The sequence below is a fragment of the Delphinapterus leucas genome, chromosome 2 (assembly GCF_059928025.1).
Source record: "Delphinapterus leucas isolate spDelLeu-1000000601 "Yukka" chromosome 2, BTC_Dleu_Yukka2, whole genome shotgun sequence".
NCBI classification, from domain to species: Eukaryota; Metazoa; Chordata; class Mammalia; order Artiodactyla; family Monodontidae; genus Delphinapterus; species Delphinapterus leucas.
The window spans coordinates 56307854-56330533 of record NC_143130.1 but is presented as its reverse complement, the minus strand read 5'-3'; the positions used below and the strand labels follow the sequence as shown (position 1 = coordinate 56330533).

At 37.3% G+C, this 22680-nt stretch overlaps 1 protein-coding gene across 1 annotated transcript in view; it reads right to left on the bottom strand.

Annotated features, from left to right (window-relative positions):
* Positions 1-18924: 18924 nt before the first annotated feature.
* The window catches only part of GABRB3 (gamma-aminobutyric acid type A receptor subunit beta3), a 77395-nt gene continuing 73639 nt past the window's right edge, over positions 18925-22680 (bottom strand). Inside the window, exon 6 of the mRNA XM_022598833.3 lies at positions 18925-19374. Within this exon, the coding sequence (XP_022454541.2) occupies positions 19033-19374 (342 nt within the window). The 3' untranslated portion in view covers positions 18925-19032. The remainder of the gene's footprint in view (positions 19375-22680) is intronic.

The following is a 22680-nucleotide window of genomic DNA, read 5'->3' as shown; positions in this document are numbered from 1 at the left end:
TATACAACAGCTTCTTTATCCATTCTTCTGTTGAGAGACTTAGGTTGCTTCCACATGTTGGCTATTGTAAATAGTGCTGTTATGAACATTTGGGGTGGATGTATCTTTTCGAGTTAGTGTTTTTGTTTTTCTTGGATATATACCCAGGAGTGGGATTGCTGGGTCATATGGTAGCTCTATTTCTAGGTTTTTGAAATATCTCCTTACTGTTGTCCACAGTGGCTGCACCAATTTACATTCCCACCAGCAGCATACATTGTGGGCCTTCTTTCAATTCGTGTCAACTAATTCTGAAATTCAGGCAACTGGAAAATAAAGTTGGTGATTTTCAACCGAGCTACACCATTGTTTCAAAAATTGTATTCCTAATCCTTAATATTCACTGGTGAACAGAAGCTAATATACTTTCCTGTTAAAGCAGAGCTGATAAAATGAATTTCTGTTTAAGAGAAGCATCCATGCTAGATTGTTATGCACAAGATAAAATAGAATTTAGTTATCACATTACAATTACAAAACAATAACATTAAAAAAATTTAAATCCAGGGGAAAATTCTGCCTTAAACTATTCATTGTTAGCAAAATCCGAAAATATTCTTTTTATCTTTGTTTTCTGGTTTAAAAGTTTTCATTTTTGTCACTGAAGATACAATGTTAATATTTATCCTGGGGAAGAATGTTAAGTAATTTACATATTCTCCAGTCGTAAACAGCAGTGAGAAGAGTCTGACATCAATCAGTCAGAAGGCCATGAGGATGCAGAGCCGTTTATATATCCAGGCCATGTTGGTGTGTGCAGTTGTTCCCTTCCCACTCACATGGCCAGGCTTGGAGAAGCGATAGGGGAGGAGAACAGAACAAGTCAAGGGAAAACGTCCACGTGTCACTGAGGGTGTCAGCCGATTCACAGACTCTATACGGCACATCCACCTTGCCATCTCTTCCACTCCCAGGGAGGTGATTTTTTTCTTCTACCCTTTTGTTCAAATCAGCTTTAAAAAAGGTGACTTGCCCTGGGTAGGTGTGGGGAAAATGACCTTTAAATTCTATTACCACTTGACTCCCAGGACTGTATCGAAAAAATGTCTCTATGCATCTGAATTGGTTTATTCTTTATAAATATATAGATTCTTCAATCATTTTCATAAAAACATCTTTTAAATAAAAATTTTATTCATTAATTATTGAAACACATAGGTACATAGTATGATGAATGTTAAGGAAACTTTTTATTAACGATATATTTATAGATCATACAAAACCTAAATAGAATTATTGGTTCAATTCAAAGGAAATCTTTTTTCAAAAAACTAAAGTTCACATAAAGAAAAACAGCAAATTAAAAAAAAATTTTATTGAAGTATAGTTGATTTACAATGTTGTGTCAATTTCTGCTGTATAACAAACTGGTTCAGTTATGCATATATATTCTTTTCATATTCCTTTCCATTATGGTTTATCACAGGATATTAAATATAGTTCCCTGTGCTATACAGTTGGACCTTGTTGTTTAACTATCCTACATATAATAGTTTGGATCTGCTAATCCCAAACTCCCAATTCTTCCCTCCCCCACCTCCCCTTCCTCTTGGCAACCACAAGTATATTCTCTATGTCTGTGAGTCTGTTTCTAGAAAAGTAGCTAAATTTTTAATATTTTTCTTTAGCTGACAAAGGGGCTTACAGAGATTTTAAAATAACCATAACTAAAATTCATCATTAGTGTATATTATTTAATGAGATAATGTATGTAAAAATTTAATACATGGAGCCCTTTATTATCGTTGCTCAGGTGACAACCAAAGTAGCAATGTATATGCTTTACTAGTGAAATAAGAATCGCACAGCATAACACTTCAAATGGAGGCCAATGACATACAACAGTGAATGCAGACAACCTGTCATAAACAGCTTGAAATAATAAATATACAAATAATTAAATATTTTGATTTATTTAAAATCAAAGTATGAAAGTGGGAGCCTGTGATATTCTGAAGATTCTGAAGATTCACGTGTTACATTAAAGAGTGAAACCACCATAGAGAGAGGGCTTCTCTGTAGGAAAAGGATTACTTCACTACTCAGAAAGCTTACATTAGAAACAAAGGACTGATCTTTCTTCTGTCACACTGCAGTGCCATGACACAAGGCATTCTCCCAGTTTTGCAGCCATGCAAACCTTGCCTCAAGGCCCAGCTCATGCACCATCTCCTCTGTCCCACCTGTGATTCTACGAGGCTGATTTAGATGTGTCTCCTGTTCTCCACTGTGCCCTCCATGAGATACTTTTCTTTGTATATTACCGTTTTGCATGTCTGTCTCCTCAAGGTCAGCAAATGTATTTTTTCACGTGCCCAGAATCCAGGATCACACTCAATGCCAGCTGGGTGAATGAGGAACCCATCTGAAGCACAACAAAGCCTTCTTGGTGAAGTTCTTCTCGACATCTACAGAGCAGAAATGGTGTTGTTTTGACTCTTCACGCTTCTGCTGGACTAGAGTAAACAAAGATCTTGTTCATTCCTATAAAGTACTTAATTAAGAAGAGTTGTTGAAATGTCAATAAATATTCAGAAGGGAGGTTTTCTTGGAGATAATTTGAAGGTCAAATGATCTGGTTGTGATAAATGAGAGCTGATGGTAGAGAAGTTATTAGTCATTCGTCTGGATGTGCTTATTAGTCCCTTAGCCGTCGTTAGTGCCACGTAGAGAAAAGAAAGGCTGGTGAGGCCCTGGAGAAGTTCAGCCAGCCAGTGGGCAGGAGAAGAAGGGAACCTGGCTCCTCTCCTCTAGCCAATTTGCTCAGCTCCCAGGCTTCCGGGAGTCAATTAGGAGGCATAGATGTGCCCATGCCTGGGACACAAAGCTGTGGGATAAAAATATCCTGTGTTACGTGGGGCTGACTCCAGAACCAATGTCATATGAAAGCTCCCTTCAGTCAGAGCATCTTCTATCAACTGTTGTCCTCAACCAAATTGTAGAACAATACCAATTTGGGAACCAATTAAGGGAAAAATAAATGTCTGTGGCCTACACGATTGGATTTTGTGCCTTTTTTCTACTGTGATCTTGACACATTTCCACAAAGGAGCAAAGAGGGAGAGTGGAATAGGGAAAGTTAGTACCTATTAAGATTGCAAGTACTTTAATGTAATCTCTCATTAGGAGATGAGGATTATTATCATTCTGTACCAGACACAACTAAAGCTCAGGAAGACTAATTAATTTCTCCAAGGTAACATAGCTAGAAAGTATTTTGCGTCCAGGTTTTTTGGGTTCATCAAATGTTCTTACATATAATTCTAGTAACATTTTTCTAGAGCAAGAGAAAAGTTAGAGAAATTTGGTTCTTTCCTTTTATATCCATGCATTATTTGTCTTCTTTTCCCAGACACTTTCAAATAAGGTCTATGAATGAGTTCCTTCTATTTCCAAGAATTTTATTATTGTAAGCCATCATTTACAATGTTTATGATTATTTTTATTATGATAGTTATTTTTACATTTATAAGTGTGAGGATACAAATCTACCGTTTTACTTAGTTTAGTTTGCAAATAAAAATGATTCACATTAAATACCAATACCTCTTCTGGTTATTAAATGATTCCTCGTGTGTTATTTACTGATACATCAGTTGACAGAAGTGATACCAGTATCAATCCCACAATGTGAACTATGAATTCAAGGTAAAGGAAACATGTCTGGCTATTAAATTTCCCCCTCAAACCGTTGATAGTGTCAGTATTTGTAATCAGGCAAAAATAAGGATTGTGAATCAAATTACTTTCCTAACTACACCAACAATTGCTTTGTTCTGGTTCTCAAGATTTTGTAATAAAATAAAAAAATTTTATTTCCAAATGTCATCACTTATGAAAAGCTTTTCCTAGTATACATTTCTATTTCATGATAGCAGAGACAGGATATAAAAAGGAATATATGCTTCCTGAACTTTTAATTGATCTGAATGAGCTTTCTTTTACTTGATTTTTTTGAGTCTATATTGCTTCCTTTTTTGTGGAGAGACCAAACGTCATCTATCTTCCTATTACTTCAAAGCTGCCTGATATCAGCTGCTTTCTTGAATCTTAAGCTTGGTTCTTTGTAGCTTATAAAACCTTTATTATTTTTTTATTTTATTTTATTTTTTTTGCCGTATGCGGGCCTCTCACTGTTGTGGCCTCTCCTGTTGCAGAGCACAGTCTCCGGATGCGCAGGCTCAGTGGCCATGGCTCATGGGCCCAGCCGCTTCGCGGCATGTGGGATCTTCCTGGAGCTGGGCATGAACCCGTGTCCCCTGCATCGGCAGGCGGACTCTCAATCACTGCGCCACCAGGGAAGCCCAAACCTTTATTTTTGATAACTGATTATATTGACTAAATGTCACTCAGAATCTCTGATATAGATCTTTGTTATTTTTATATTTTTAATTAAATATTCTCACCCTCCCCACCTCATAACTCAGTAACAAAGTCATTTTAGATTTTAGTAGAGCATTACATTTTATGTGACCACCCTGAGTTAAAGATTTACTTCATTAACATGACAGAGATTGCCAATGTTCCCTTACAACTGTTCTTCTTCCCCATCCTCACCTTCATAGAGGTACGGCCATGTAACTAGGCCGCAGCCAATTGTGGTAGGTACAATTCTGAGATGTGTCATTAAAAGGGGAGGGGCCTGACCTTCCCCCACACCTTTCCTCCTTCCTGTTTTTTTAACCTCAGATAGTAGAGCTGGCATCTAGCCGCCAGATGAGCATGAGAAATTGGAAGGACCCTGGGTCCTTGAAAATTTGGACTGTGATATTTGGGCTACTTCCAAATATTTTGAATGTGATAAAAATTAAACATATCTTACTCAAACCACTGTTATTTAAAAAAAAATTTTTTGCTACCAACCAAACTCAATTTTTAGTAGCTTTATTGAAATATAATTAATATACCATATAATTCTCCCATTTAAAGTGTATAATTCAATGGTATTTACAGAAGTGTGCAACCATCACTATGGTTAAACTTCAAAAAGATATTCTGTACCCTTTAGCTATTTTTCTGCTATGTACCCACCCCACCCCACACCAGTCCTGAGGAACCAATAATCTACTTTCCTAGACTCTCATATGAATGGAATCATATAATATGTTTTCTTTCGTGACTGGCTTCTTTGACTTAGCATACTGTTTTCAAGGTTCATCCACGTTGTAACATGTACTTCATTCCTTTTTATGGGCAAATATTCCATTGTATGGATATACTACATTTTGTTTATTCATTCATCCATTGTTGGATGTTTGCGTTATTTCCACCTTTTGGCTATTAAGAATAATGTTACTATAAGTAATCATGTACACGCTTTTCTGTAAACATATATTTTCATTTCTCTTGAGCGTATACCTATGAGTTGAATTGCTGTATCAAATTGTAACTATATGTTTAATCAATTGAGGAACTGCCAGACTGTTTTCCAAAGTGAATGCACCATTTTACATTCTCACCTGTAGTGTATGAGGGTTCCAAATTCTCCACATCCTTGCCAACACTTGTTATCTGACTTTTAAATTCTATTCATCCCAGTGGGTATGAAGTGGTGATTTGGGTTTGCATTTTCCTGATGACTAATGTGTTTATTGGCCACTTGTATTTCTTCCTAGGAGCGATTTCTTTTCGGATCCTTTGTCTATTTTTCAATTGAGTTTTTGTCTTTTTATTATTGAGATGTAAGAGTTTGTTATATATTTTAGATACAGACGTTTTTAGATGTATGACTTGCAAATATTTTCTTGTATTCTATGGATTGTCTATTCACTTTCTTGATGGTATTCTCTGAGGCACAAAATTTTAAAATTTTTATAAAGTCCAATTTGTCTATTTTTTTCTTTTTCCATTTGTGCTTTGATGACAAGTCCAAGACTCCTTCGCCAAATCCAGGGTCATGAAGATTTACCCATATGTTTTATTCTAAGAGTTTTACAGTTTTAGCTCTTACATGTAGCTCCTTGATCCACTTTGAGCTAATTTCAGTATATAGTGTGAGGTAAGGGTCCAAATTCATTCTTTTGTATGTAACTATTCAAATGTCCCAGCACCATCTGTTGAAAAGACTGCTCTTTTCCAATTGAATGCTCTTGGAACCCTTGTCAAAATCAGTTGACTATTGATGTGTGGATTTATTTCTAGACTCAGTTCTATTCTATTCATCTATATATCTATTCTTGTACCAATGTTATACTGTCTTAATTGTCATTGTTTTGTAGTAAATTTTGAAATTAAGTGTGAATCCTCATACTTTGCTCTTCTTTTTCAGGATTATTTAGCTATTCTGGGTCCCTTGCCATCCCATATGAATTTTAGAATCATCTTGTGCATGTATATGGTCATCAGAGATTCTGATAAAGATTGTGTTGAATCTATAGATCAATTAGGGAGATTCGCCATCTTAATGAGGTTAAGGCTTCTGATCTGTGAACATGGGATGTTCTCCTACTTATTTAGAACTTCCTTAATTTCTTTCAACAATATTTTATACGGGGGGAAGGTACAGGGAGGGAGAATTGGATAAAAGTAGTCAAAATTTACAAGCTTGCAGTTATAAGATAAATAAGTACCAGGGACATAATGTACAACATGATAGATATAATTAACACAGTTGTATGTTATATATGAAAGTTGTTAAAAGAGTGGATCTTGGGAGTTCTCATCACAAGGAAAAAATTTTTTCTCTTTCTTTAATTTTGTATCCATATGAGATAATGGATGGTCACTAAACTTATTGTGATAATCATTTCATGATGTATGTAAGTCAAATCATTATGCTGTACATGTTAAACTTAGTGCTGTATGTCAATTAACTCTCAACAAAACTCGAAGGAAAAAACAAACAAAAAACACAATGCTTTATAGTTTTCAGAGTATAATTTTTCACTTTGTTAAATCCATCCTTAAATATTTTATTCTTCTTGATGCTATTGTGAATGGAATTGTCTTCTTAATTTCATTTTTGGATTGTTCATTACATGTATAGAAATGCAGCTGATTCTGTGTTTTGATCTTGTATCCTGCAACCTTGTTCAACTCATTTATTAGTTATAACAGGTTTTTAGTAAATTCCTTAGGATTCTCTATATGATCATGTCATCTACAAATGGGGTTAGTTTTACTTCTTCCTTTCCAATCTGGATGCCCTTTATTTCTTTCTCTTGTTTAATTGCCCAGGCTAAAATCTCCATCACAATGTTGAATAGAAGTGGCAAGAGAAGACATCTAGTTTTGCTTCTGATTTTAGGGTGAAAAATACCGCTTTTGCACCATTAAGTATGATGTTAGCTGTGGGTTTTGGTAGATGTCCTTTATCAGGTTGAGGCAGACCCTCTGTTTCCAGTTTGGTGAATATTTTTTTAAATCATGAATGGGTTTTAAATTTTTTCAAATGTCTTTTCTGCATCTATTGAGATGATTGTGTGATTTTTATTTTTTATTCTATTCATATGATGTATTGCACTAATTTATTAAAACCAACCTTGGATTTCTGGGATAAGTTCCATTTTGTCATAGTATAGAATTCTTTTAATACATTACTGGGTTTAGTCTACTAGGATTTTTATATTCATATTCATAAGAGATATTGATCTCTAATTTTATTTCCTTGTGATACCTTTGCCTGGTTTTGGTATAAGGGTAATACTGAAATCATAAACTGATTTGGAAAGTGTTCTCTTCTACATTTTGGAAGAGTTTGTGAAGATTTGCTATTATTTCTTTAAATGTTTGGTAGAACTCAACCGTGAAGTCATCTGCATCTGGGAATTTCTCTGTGGGTAATTTAAAAAATTACTTGTTCAATTTCTTCATTTATTACAGGTCTATTTAGAAGGTCTATCTCTTCTTAAGTCTGTTTTAGCAGTTTATGTCTTTCTAAGGATTTGTCCATTTCACCTAAGTTATCTAATTTTTTGGTGTACAGTGGTTCATGGTTTTCCTTTATAATCTTTTTTATTTGTGTAAAGTTGGTAGTAATGTCTTCTATTTAATTTCTAATTCTAATAATTTAACTAGTTTCTCTTATTTTCTTGGTAAACTTGTCTGTTTTTTCAATTTTTTAATCTTTTGAAGAAGCTTTTGTTCTCATTGATTTTTCTGTATTAAAACTCAATTCTCATTATTAGAGACAGTCAGCTTTATTTAAATTATTTGTAAACCCCAGAGACATACTCAGAGTAAAAGTTACGCCTTGCAATAAATCTCCACAAATAATGATTTTTGTCTTAAATAGATAGGACATGGAAAGAGGACGTCATCTATCAAAGATTCAGGGCTCTGAAATTTATTTTTTCCCTTTAGCTCACATTTCTTTAACATTGGAGAAATAATACTATTTTTCTATTAAGATACTGTATATAAATCTTGTAAATAACCCAACATAGTAGATTCTACATAAGTAGTTTTTTTCTCCTTCTATTAAGAGACTTATTCTTTTGAGAGTGAAGAATAATCACTCTGGTGAATCCAGCAATTTTTTATGTTCATTTTGGTAAGTAAGATCATTTAATTTCTGAAACAATAATGCTAAATAATTTTTAGTTGGTTTATTTAAAACTATGAATATTTTTTATTCTAAGTCTTACTATTAGACTTGTCTTCTGAAGGAAAGTTTCCTCATTCAGAAAATGAGCAAAGGATCCATAAATGAAGTATTTGGCTAAAGTTATGACCAGATATAGGTTTGATGGGAAAAGAAATCCATTGCTAACTCAAGGCAGTGTACTGGAAAATTTTACTGTGTTCAGTCCGTATAATAAAGATAAGAGTAATTATTTGAGGAGAAAAGCCTTTTTGGAACCAAAGACTAGAATTTTATTGTGTCTAAAAAGCTGGTTTCCAAACCATGTGCTTCTGATTCATCTAAAGCATCAAAGCAGGGGTCTGCAATTTTTTTTCCTGTAAAGGCCAGAAAGTAAATAGTTTGGATTTTATAGGCCCATACAGTGGCTATAAAGGATGTTAGTGGAATGAGAAAGAGGTGTCCAAAAAGCTGAGGGGTTACTGGAAATCTCTATTTGGAACAATCAGTCCCAGCGGGTCTCCACACTAAACACCACTCCATCCCCTTCCCTCCAACCCATACAATGTGTATCATCACCAGGATAAAACAAGCAAATGAGCAACAACAAATAAGCACAGACATCTTTAATAAATACACGAAAAACAATTACCTATGAAGAGCTAGACTCCTAGAGAGGGCATAAGTAGCCCAGAAAAGAAAAGCCCTTTTTATTTTGGTACTGGGGTGCCCAGCATTTAGGTCACCTCTCTGCTCACTCTAAAATAAAACATTCCTGCTGAAGCCCCAGAAACATACTCAGACCACTCATTTAGTCTTAATAGTTACAGGAAAAAGCTGGTTGTAAAAGAGAAACACACGAGATATATGATACAAAGAAAACCAGATAAAGCTAACTCACAAAACATTTCACAAAAGGCCACCAGTTTTAGAAAGAAAACTACTGGCATAAAAAATACCACAATGAACAAAACAGAAAAATTAGTGTTAAAAATTAATACTTTGGGGATCCAAGAAAACCTTTGCTATTCTCAGTGAGATTTAAAAATTAGAGCAGCCTATACTAAGACAAAGATCAATATACAAAAATCAACTGCATATCCACTTACTAGCAACAATGAGAAATTGAAGTTTTTTAAAAAACTACATCATCCAAGAAATATTAAATATAAGGATAAACCCAAAAAAAGATGTACAAGTCTCTACATTTAAAACCAAAAACTACTGCTAAGAGAAATTTTAAAAGATCCAGAGCAGTGGTTCTCAGCCAACTGTCCATCCCTGGGGACATCTGGCAATATCTGAAGACACGTTCAGTTGTTACAACTGAGGAGGCAGATTCTGACACTGGATCTAGTGAGTAGAGGCCTCAGGGATGTGGGTAAACATCCTATAGTGTACAGAACAGTTCTCCACGACAAAGAAGTATGTAGTCCAAAGTATCAATATGCCAAGGTCAAGAAACCCACACTGTTAGGATGGCAGTTCTCCACAAATTGGTGCATAAATTCATTGTAACCCTAATCACATTATAAGAATGAATTTACATATTCATATATATATGAATATATAGAGAGAATGAACATATATATATATATATAGAGAGAGAGAGAAACAAACTGATTCTAAAATTTATATGGAAATGTCAAAACAAAGCCAGGGCTTCCCTGGTTGCACAGTGGTTGAGAGTCTGCCTGCTCATGCAGGGGACATGGGTTCATGCCCCTGTCCGGGAAGATCCCACATGCCGCAGAGCAGCTGGGCCCGTGAGCCACGGCCGCTGAGCCTGTGCGTCCGGAGCCTGTGCTCCGCAACGGGAGAGGCCACAACAGTAAGAGGCCCACGTACCGCAAAAAAACAAACAAAACAAAACAAAAAATGTATTATAAGTCTAAATGTAATACCTAAATCTATAAAACTTCTAGAAGAAAACATATGGAAAAATCTTTGTGACCTATAATTAGGCAAAGATTTTTTAGAAAAAATACCATATATATGACCCATAAACGAAAAAAATAGAAAAAATAAATTATCAAAATTTAAAACATATGCTTTCTGAAAAGCTGTTAAGAGAATGAAAAGACAAGCCATGGACAGGGAGAAAAAAGTTAGAAAACATGTTTGATAAAGGATTTTTATCTAAAATATATAAAGAACTCTCAAAACACAACAAGAAAACCAATTAAAAATGAACAGAGATTTAAACAAACCTTTTTTTAGTGAAGATAAAGAGATGACAAAAAACACATGGAAAGATGCTCAACATCATTAGTCAATAAGGAAATGCAAATTAAAATCAAAAGGAGATATGACCATGTAACTATTGAATGGATAAAATTAGAAATACTGACCATACTAAGTGCTGGAGAAGATGTGGAGAAACTGGAACCCTCAAACACAGCTGGTGAAATGTAAAACCACTTTGGAAAACAGTTAGGCAGTTTTATAAAAAGTTAAACCTACACCATCATAAAATCCAACTATTTCACTCTTAGATATTTACCCAAGAAAAATGAAAGCATATGTCTATGCAAAAGTTGTATATGGATGTTCCAAAAGTGGAAACAATCCAAATGTCTGTCATCAAGTGAATGGATAAACAAACTGTGGGTATCTGTACAGTGGAATACTACTCAGCAATAAAAAGTACAACAACATGTATGAATCCCAAAATAATTATAGTGAGTGAAAGAAGTTAGAGAAAAAAGAGTGTACTCTAATTTCATTTATATAAAATTTTAGAAAAAGAAACTAATCTTTAGTGTGGCATTTGTTGAGAGCACATTAGTTGTTGCTTGGGGATAGGAATGGGTGTCTTAGAGTAGGGTGGAGATTTACAAAGTGGTTCAAGTAAACTTTGGGAGGAATGAATATGTTCAATATTTTGAGTGTGATGATGGTTTCACATATGTCAAACTTTATCAAATTACACATTTTCAACATGTACAGTTTTTATATGTCATTTATACTTCTAAAAATATATTTAGAAAATGAAATAGAATTGTTAAAAGAAAAAGTCAATCACCCCAAACACATAGCTAACAAATGAAATACTAGAACAGGAAAGAAAGGTTATATATTAAGGAGCAAACCATTAAGTACAAAATCTGAGTAGTAGGAGCATACGAAAAAAGACAGAGAGGATTTTCTAAAAAATAATATAAGAAAAGTGTCCAGAGCTCAGAGATATAGATCTTTAGATTTAGAGTTTCAACCAGGATCCAATACAATATACAAAAAAGACTCACACTAAATAAACCTTTCTGAAATATTAGAAAGATGTCCTAAAAGCAAGTTGAGTAGGGGCATGAGGAGTTGGGGGTTAGTGCATTTAAGTAAATTAGAATCAGCTGGTATGAAACTCATTATAAGCATCACTGGAATGTAAAATACAATGGTACAGTGATTTCAAAGTTCTGGGGAAATTACTTTCAATCCACGTCAATACCTAGCTAACTACCAATTAAATATAAAGGACCAGGGAATGAATTCAGGTAATCAAAGCCTCAGAAACCTTCTGTCTCATACCTACTCCTCAGACATTAACTGAGGATGAACTTTGGCAAAAAAGAAGAATAAAACCAGGAAAGAGGAAGCCATGGGCTATTTCGAAATATTGGAACTAATCCAGAAATCATAGGATGAGAGTTTTGCAGCAGGTCCAAAAGGCAAGCAGTTCTCATTTGTATGGGAAGTCAGTCAATGCCAAGAAGAATATTTTCATTAAGAAAAACAATAACAAACAATAAACTTAATGACTAAGGTGGTAGATAATGTTATATACATGGTCAAGAAAGCATACCATTCTTTCTTAATTAAGAAAAAATAATGCAAATTAGAAACCTCAGAATGGATATTTATGGGTGATTGGGAGGGAATAAATCTAGGAAAGTCCTAATGCAAACATGCATGTGATAAGGTTTGGATCAACTAAAGTAGTGTAGGAAAAAGTAGTTCATTTAATCTGGACCTTAGGAATATTCTCCTTCAAATAGTCCTAGGAAGTCACTGGACTTCTAAATTGGTCTGAGCAGACTGCTTAGCTCTGCTTTGAATGATACTTATATACTTGATAACATCAAAGTTTTTCAATATTTTTCAACTTATAGAATAATTTATAAGTAAAATACTGAAGGCTGAAGTACAGTCACAGTGCTGAATGTAAAAGTTCTCAACCTCCATGAAGCAGTAAGAGATGACATCTCTCTTTTCATACATCCTCAACTGATCACACTTTCCAGGCAGAAAAACTCTTAACTATAGGAGTTCTGTTTTTTCCTTCTTCTAATATGTATCTTAATACATTCGACTGAAATACTAAACCTTGAACTGTACTTACTCAATGATGTGAGATGTTCATTACTTTTCAACCTATAGAGTTTATTACTTATAGAGTTTAGAATCACTCTATAAACATAATGTTAAACAGTAAAATCTTATGATTGTAGGCAGAATGTAAATGTTTTTGACCTTGATAATGTAAAAATATAGTTACAGTTAACAGAAGATGGGAGATAAACATGGCCTATAATACAGCATTTCAAGCCCCCTTGACAAGGTGAATGATTGTGCACAGCTAATGCTTCAACATGCAAGAGGAACAGTTGATTCTTCTATTTCAGGAAAGGAACTGGAAGTGCTAACATCAAGGTCTCAACTGCTCTGAAAGCAACAGGTAATCAAAATCACTTTTTAATTTTCAAAGGAGAAATTCCCAAAAAACCCAAACAAACAAAAAAAGAAGATAGGGCATGAGAAAAGGGAAAGGGAAATGCGTGGAAGGATGGGGCGTGAGCACCTTTACCTCAAGAATGGAGAGTCAAGCTGGACCCTAGGGAAATCAGAAATGCATTGCAAGATATTTTCTTGCAATCAATGGCTACCAGGGCCACTAAGTAGTTTCCTATTTGGTTTCAAGATGCACACACATACACCCACACCCACACCTGCAGCAGACGTCTTTTAAAGTCAGCCATTTTTGTGGACTGCATTTTTCTTACAGGTTCCCTTTACATTGCTTGCCTATGGATTCTAAGTGGAACCTATTTATATAAAAGGCAAGGGCCATGGAATGTGAGTCCCTCTAATACCAGGAGTGCCTCAATCGATAACCATTGCTGTTTTAGTCCTATAAGGGGCCAAATGTCACAGGTTCCAAAGAGTTAATCTTCCCTGAAGAAGAGTTTTCCCATTCAAAGGAGAGTTGACATTCCCTCTCCTTTAGAAGCTGGTAAGAGGAGGTAAGAAAGAATTGTGAAATGGTGCCAAATGTGTACGTGGCCCGTGGCAGCCACGTGGACCAGGAGTAAGTGGATTCTGGGTGGACCTTGCATTCAGTGAGGCTTTCTTTGTCAACCAAAAGTGAGATGCTTTTAAAAGAAACTTTAAGAAATTTGATCAAAATTCAAAAATCCTTTTTTCTGCAGTTATTGGTAATTTAATCTTGGCATCTGAATGAATAGTGTTGTAGCCTAATGAAGTGAGAAATGTCCCTACTGTGAAGTGCCAGTCCTAGACAGAGAATTAGTGTGAAATATGTCCATGTCAGGGTCCCAAAGTAGACGAGGGAGGTAAAAAACTTGTCCATAGGTTAGAAAATGTGGCATGTAAAGAATTACCAAAGACTGTATTATTTTGTTTAGAGTAGGCACATTGGAAGCTAAGCCTCTATTAAATCCTAGCTGGCTGTGGGACACTTTCCTTTTATATATAGCATATACATGTGAGCCAGCAGCATTTCAGGGGCCTAGAAATGTGTGTCAGTAAAAGTTCTGTATGGTTTGAGGTGTCTGAGCATCTTCATTCATTCACTCACTCACTCAGAGACATTGCTTGTTACTCTCCCACTGGAGAGGAAACAAGGGAAATTGCTTTTTAGTCCTGAAAAGCTAAAGAGTAGGGACCAACACCACCTGTGCCAGAGCTTATTGGTAGGTTAGTTTCCTGGCCTTTAATATAGAAATAATTCTCTCTGAAATCACTTTTTTGAAGAGAGGAGCAAGGTGGATCTGTGTGTCTAGTTGTCCTTTGATGTTCAGAATAAATCACAATTAAAAAAAAATGTCATGGTTCAAATTGGTCTCATACAGTCAGTTTTGAGCTTATTTCTTTTTACTTTCAGCATAATTGAAATGGGAATGTATGACTAAAAATACCTAGAATTAAAATAACCACACTAGTTTGAAAATAGACAAGGGGAAAAAAATCACCCTTCACATTGAAGTCAGTTAGTCCTTTTTTAATAAATTTGAAGTCATTCATCAACAAGTTTCATATTGTATCTATCACTCAGTTTTGCTGTTTTTTTCATGTCAAATAATACCAAAAAAATTACATCAATGTGCTTAAGCAAAATTGGGTTTTAATTGATCTTTACAATGAAATGAAATCAATGCGGGAATTGATCATGACAGCAATCGCCTATTCCTATTAGAATAATCCTGTACTTACCTTGAACACACTCACTGACTCATGAAGTAGAAATATGAGACAAGAATGACAAAATTGTTTCTGGGGCTTGCCCTAGGGAGAGGCATGGTACATGAGTCACTCTCTGGGAGGTTGCTATTTACCCAGGTGCTGGGAATTTCAGGAAAACATGGCACCTTTCAATGCAGTAGAAGAGGTAATAATCAATCCAAGGCACACTAGTTGTGTCCTGGGAAAATTTAATCCACCTGGGCAGCTCTTTGCTCCACGATTCAATGTTGCCCTGGCCAATAGCTCATGTAAGGTGAGAGCTGGACTCTATTCCACAAGTAACAAAATATTTCACTGATTGTTCAGTTTTGCTTACATTAAAATGGCCCTAAATATGAACTGGTTTTCAGATGGAGAGCTAAATTAAGAATTATGGGATGGTTTATCATTTCAAGCCACGAGATTCAAAGTTGGACACATCCTCTTTTTTAGAAGACACTATTGTGGGACAAACACCAATGGGATTATCTATGAGATGCTGAAAATGAACACCTCCAGCTGCAGTATGCCTGTCCCCTTAAAACCAGTCCCCACGTGCTTGGCATCACCTCTGAGAGGATGATCTCCTTGGTGAAAACATTAATCCCATAGCTGGACGGTGAGAAGTGTCTTGATGTCAACGACTGAACATGTCCAAAGTTCTGGGTGCTGGCACTAGAAACACATGGTACTACACATATACATGGGACAGGAACATTATCATGATATACACTGAGGTCACTCAGATCAGAGGAAAACAAGTGGATCATGGTATAGACAGTGAAACCCCCTACAGTCCTGGGGCTGGTGAACAAGAACAATACTTGTTTTAAAGATTACTCTGTGTTATCCATCCTTCTCTGTCGGGATTTTATGTAGTAGGGCTCTGGGATTGTCTTGAATATACTTATATTCGAATATGGGTAATAACAAACTCATAACAAGATTCTTCTGTATGCTTTGAGCCCCTGTGAAGCATTTTGGAAAGACAGGGCTATGTAGAAAATCAACTTTTTATTACGTTCAGTTGTTGAGAAAGAGATACCATTAGATTCCAATTTCAACTTTTCTCTCCTTACTCAAGAGGTCTGGACGAGGGTAACAACCACCTCACATTATGCCAGGGGTCCGTGTTCAGATTCATCAATACACCACACTCACTGGCTCCAGGAACTGCTGTGCAGTAATGAAAGGGCATCGTAATAGAACAGAGAGCCAACCTCGACTCTCTTCTGGCAGCACAGAGTTCTGCTTCTCAACATTTCTCACAGCTTTTAAAAATGGAGAAGCTATAAAATAATTTTATTAGAAGAAGAGTGGTTTTCTTCTAAAATGGAGTAAAGCAAACACATACCCAAGGATCTCAAAAAGTTTTTTTTTTTTTTACAGAATATATGTATGTAATTGTGTGTGTGTGCACGCGTGTGTGTGTAGTTACAAACACTATTTATAGTATAGCTATTATGTTTAACGTCATTGCAGTGTCTACAAAGTTGTGGATCCCAGTCTCGGTGCCAAATGCATATAAAAAGCTCAAAAGCTATTATGACTATACCATGCAAATTTATATCCAGAAAATCTTGGGACGTAGACTGCAGTTCTTCTGAGCCCCACGGGGTCTCTGCTTTTGACAGTTGGGTACCTTAACTATGCATCAAAAACATTTTGAATCACTTTTCTCCCAGAAAGAATTAATGTCACAGTTCTGAATATATAAATTGTACATTTAAATCAACCGTTGACACTTTTGTCCATGTTCATTTGCATTTTGGGGTCCCTCTTCTGCATGTGGAGCTCACTCCTTGAATCACTGATACAGAAGAAGATACCTGAAGTATTGAAAGGGATAAGGTCTTCACAATGTCCTTTTTTTTTTTTTTCTTTAACATGTTAACAATGATAAGGCCACTTACAAGGTTTTTCCCAATCTGTTTAACTTTTAGGATTCCCCCATTGTTACCCATGAAAAAAAATTGTCAGAAAAAAGCCAAGGAACAAGAAGTCACTGGCTAGTCTCCAGATAAAAGTAAAACCAGAGAGCAGTGGTTGGGAGAAGATGCTGAAGAAAGATAAGAATGAAAGAGGGGAAAGGGTATAAAAATTGGTCACTGCTTCTAGCATGAGACTTTGTGGTCTGTGTACTACCTGATGGTGGGTTTGACCTGTTACAAACTCTTACAAATTAAAGGTTGTCATCAGCCACCAGGGTAAATCAAGTAGTGGTCAGCTCCTGGGGATAGCCCACAGCACATACACCTGCAAGGAGGGTGGTACCCCTACCAGTGGGGAAAACTGGGGTCAGCTCTGAGAATACTGGGCGAGACTCTGGTCATTGGTTTTGGATAGAACAGAGAGGGTGAGGCATATGTGGCATTTTGGGATAAAGTATTAATTTAGCAGTTCTTTCCTGAATGTTTTGCTTTTTTGTTTCTCCAAATGCTTAACTTCACTGTGACATCTGTTTGCACAACTGTAGTCATTTCAGTTTATGGATGCCTGTGATAGAAATATTGTTTACAAAAAATATATCATCTCTTTTTTTTTCTTTAGAAAGATCTCATCTAAATAGTAAGTTAAGGTTGCATCTATGAAACCGGTGCACCTTGTCTTGTTTCTACGAGCTTTAAAAAGTCCAAATACTGATGAGGCTGTGGATCGGAAGGAACCAAAAGTGACTGTGTTTGTTGTCATGTTGCTCTCCTTTGCCTCAAGAGAACGGTCATGGGTCCCTGGGTGATGCATGGTGTGGACTGGTCGTGTTCCTGCAGCATCCTAGTTACACTAGGAGTAGTTGGATGTGCTTGTGAAATATGTCAGATATAGAAATAAAGGCATGAGGATGTTTCTTGGTTTCTGAAATTGAACAGAAATGTTTTTCGTTTCGATCTTAATTCTAGAGAACAGAAAGTAGTTACATCACAGAAAGAAAATATGACATCGCATGCTGCCATGATAGCAAGAGTAAGAAAGAAAATCTTGGTAAATATACATATATATGCATATTATGCAAATATATTTGATATTAACATACAATGTTATGAGTGATTGATAACTTAAAGACAAGGGGGAAATTCATCCTAGATGGTTTTACTTTAGAGTAACAAATAACCTGAGACGTCTAAGCTTTCCGTTAGATACCAGGCCTAGAAATCCATAAGAGATGTAGAGCACGTGTTCACTGACTGAAATGTCAACTCAACTTTGCCAAAATGTGCTGCCGTGTCCCACATGATGCGGAAGCTGGATCCACTCCAAGTGAGCAGAGAAATACACTGTACAGCAGAGTACTTACAATGAGATGCCATCCATCCCCGATGGGCTTTCAAAAGATGGACGTGCAGACATCAATGTGGGCTCTACCTATGTTTAAGAAACAGGTGAGCGCATACCAGAGGCTCACCCCACCCATGGAACCGTACAGAAAAAGTCTGCCCCACGAAAACAAATCCCATTGCCAAGAAAGCCGAAAAGCCTTCACTTAATAAACTGAAAGAGAGGGTATGAAGTGTGACTGGTTTTAAACTAGCAATACCACTGTATGAGTTTTCGAAGAATAACTAAGTTTCTTCCTGATTTTTAAACTAAAACATCTAACTAATGATAGTAAAAGACACATTTTGGGATGATATTGTGTTTCGCGCCCTCATTCTCAAGGCATAATATTTAGACGATGCTTGTCCCTTTCAATTAAAAAAGAAAAAACTATGACTTTCTTTAATATGCATCCTGTGTTAAATTGTCCATAGCTGCAAAATGTATATATGTATGTGTATTTGTTTGACATACACATGGGTACTTACACCTGTGTGTATAAACATATACACATACATCCTCATATACACGTGTATTTTATATATATGCTGAGAAAGTTCACATATATATACAATTGCGTATGTATATATGTGTGTGTCTGTGTGTGTGTGTCTGTGTGTGTACAGGTATAAAAACTTGACAGGCAGAGTAATATTTCACTCAGTGTTAAATGAAGTCTTTGAAAAATCAAGTACAGTCACTCAGTTAACATAGTACAGCCAGTAAACTAAGTTGAAAAGAGAAAAAGTGAATGGAAACACGATCCGGGACCATCTGTCTATGGCATTCACATCGGTTAGATCAGGGATTTTAATTTTGAGCTGTGAAGACCTCCTCCGTAGATGGGTCTTCTTGTGCGGGATGCTTCTGTCCCCCATGTGTCGCCCATGCCCTTCCCGAGGCATGCTCTGTTTCCTGTACTGGATTCCTGAGTTGTCAAAGGATATTGCTGAATTCCTGGTATCACCAATGCCACCTGTGACCTCATTCATTTCATTGTGAACCTCTAGCGATGTTAACAGAATATTTCCATGAGCATCCACCTAATTGGAAGAAAACACACATTGTTAGACAGCTAGCATAGCATGCCAATAAACCTAATTTCTACATACAAACCCAGGACAGACTTACGTCATGCAGCCAGCCATGTCACATATAGTATGAGAAATTGCACATCTGTCAAAGCCAGCACTCTAGTTTAGTGGAAAGTGTCATTTTGTGGGCTTAACTGCAGGTTAGAGTTTTGATTTCCTTGATTTAAAAATTCTCATGTAGAAAATTAGATAAAATAAGGGGGCCCTTTTCAAATTGAAATTCCACATTATGGGTACAAGTCCTTATTGAAGACAAGATTAAAGTACAAATGTCTTTCAAGATGTTAACAGGTATTATAACCATTTTTCACAACTATACACTGGATAGAAACTAAACTCTCCCATTCTTCTTTGGAAGTTGATTTGTCTCCTTTTCTGATGGTACAAAAATATCCAAATTACCATGAAGAAACAAGCGAGTACTGTGATGAATGGACACACCTAATGACCTTGGTGGATTAGATAAAGACCCCCACCCAAATACAATATCCCCACTCAATTCCACTCCTGGCAGGAGACCTTCTTTTTAAGAGCTATGTTTAAGATAGGCTAAAGTCCTTTCTTACATCGGAGCCAAACTTTAAAATAACATTTTATTCTGTGCTAAATACCGCTTCAGACCTTTCATGATGACGCCAATGGTCCATTTTACTTTTTGGTCTGCCACTAAACTTTCATGGAGCATGCCTGAAGCTAGGCCTTAAGGTAGATGTACAGGAGGTGAGGTTGGGAGAGAAGACTCCCAACATGAAGAGTAGGGGCCCGTGCAGATCTCTGAGTGGTGCTTGGACTGCAGGTAGGATGGCCCCAGACACCAAGTTTGTCTAGACACAGGAAGGGCTGCCAACATCCCTGGGCCACTCAGGCTCTGGCACAAAGGCACAAAAAAAGACTCAGAGGTGCCCCCCCCGCCCCCCCTTGGTTTCAGAATACCACTCAATTATGCTTGGGGAAGGAAAGGTGTGGTCATCAGGATGTCACCCCTTTCTCCTTAGACCTTTGAGTATGTTATGCAAAAGGGACTTTGCAAACATAATTAAGGTCATGGACCTTAAAATAGAGAGAGTAGCCTAGATTATCCAAGTGGGCCCAATCTAATCACATGAGACCTTAAAAGCAGAGAACTTTCTCCAGCTCGAAGCAGAAGAGAACGTCTGAAAGATGTGGCAGAAATTGAAAGCCAAGAGGATTTGAAGCGTGAGGACTGGATTCACCCTTGATTGAGAACTTCAGGGAAGGCCTGAGAAGAAAGGGGCAGCCTCTAGGAGAAAAGATGGGCCCTGGCCAACAGCCAGCAAGGCAACGGGGACCTCAGTTCTACAACCACAAGGAACCATGGTACCCACTGAGCTGGCCCCACTATACCCAGACTTCTGACTGACCCAACTGCGGGATAACATTTGGGTGTTGTTTTAAGTGTTAAGTTTGTGTGGCTGTAATCAAAACTACTATAGGACACAAAAGGGAAGATTTCAGAGGGGTGATGAATTTGAACTGGGCCTCAAGAATGAGTAGAAATTTCTCAGGCAAAAAGCCAGAAAAACATACATACAAAGACTTGAAGAGTGGCTGAAGTATTTTGAGATGGGCAAACTAGTGGGACTCAAGTCCTGGAGAGAATGGATGCACACGCTCAACTCCTGGCCCATGCTCAGCTGGAGGTAGAGGAGGTGACTGTCATTCTCATCCCTGGCAGCATCTACCTATCACCTTATCATTACAGGAAAGAAAACCTGGTGGTGAATGGCAAGCAGATGAGAGTCAAGCCATTAAAGGAATTTCACCTTTACCCTTTAGGTAATGAGAAATAAAAGTGATTTCTAAGTGAAATAGTGACACATTTCTGAAACCCAACTTAAGTGGCAGAATAAAGAATAAAAGATGGATTTGAAGGTAGAAAGTGAAGAGACAGACCCTAGTTGGTGTGCACTGCACTGGTCTCTGTTCCTTGAGGGCAGTCTGGGAGCGAAATGCCAGGAGGTGGTAACTGCTCCCCGCCAGCCACTGAAACCCATCCCAGCATTTCCTCTAGACCACGCAGGACACTCAGTGATGCTTCACCACCACCTGGTCATTTCTGCATCTCTGCAGTTAAGAAGGTGAGAAAGGAGTGGAGAGAGAGTTACTCATCACCCTACTCCCACCCAGCCTCCTGGCCCTTCCTGAGCTCCCTGAAGAAATACTCGCAATGTGGACTCAGGGTGCAGCAGCTGGCCCATGTTAGCCTGGGTTGGGCTCCGTGTTCCTGCATGATGAGTGAGAAGGGCCAAGGTGGGATGGACTGTGGTCTACGGTCTCCTGAGAATGGAAGACAGCCCACCTGGGGGTGCCGGGAGACACGAATAGACCAAGATAATACCATTCGTATTAGGGAGAAGGCTTTTCATGGAGACCCATTCTTGGGGAAGAAGCAGAGCACTGCCAGAAGAAAATTAAAGTTTTATTATTTTTTTATTCTAAAATGGAGGTTAAAATTCTAATGGGGCTTGTATCTCAAAAGTACCAGGAATAGTAGACCTTTGTAAGGACTTGTGTTCTGTATCTGTTCTTTTCATCATCTCTCCCTGGAATGACTGGCAGTAAAATCCTTACAACAAAAAAGTCTATTTTCCTGTTTGGGGGATCAGTGAGGCATCCATCTGGTGGTTTGGAGCTGAGTCATGTGGGAGGAGCAGCCCAACAGGTAAATGAAGGTGTGGCTGAAACAGGAGGAGACAGCAAAGGAAAGGCCAGCAAGGGACTGGGCAGTAGCATGTCCTCTGTAGAAACCACCTAGGAACTGGGGATGTGCTGGGGCCACCAGAAGACATCACCTTCCCTAAGAAGGGGGTGGTCTGGACCTGCTTCGGAAGTTGTGGGCAGTTGGCCCTAAGGCAACAAGGAGGTGAGGGTGATGGGCAGATTAGCTGGCCTTTACTGAAATGCACGGAGGAGTAAGAGAAGGTCCTTGCCCTCAAGGGGTGGAACAGGTGAGAGCTTCAAATAATCAGCAAATGCATTTTAGAAGGTACTGCCTATTGCCCTTAAAGCACATTTTAAAATACATGCCAACAATTCCATCTCTTTTCTAGTTATCAAAAATGCCATATGCAAATCTCCTTTTATCAAAATCTAGGGGATTGTGATGAATGACTTTGTAGAACAAAACACCAATAAAGGAATGTCTACTATTAAAGAAGGAAAGGAGTATTCTGTGATACGTTTATTAGGTAGAACTTTGATGGTTCTAATGACGCAGAATTTCACCTGGCTTTA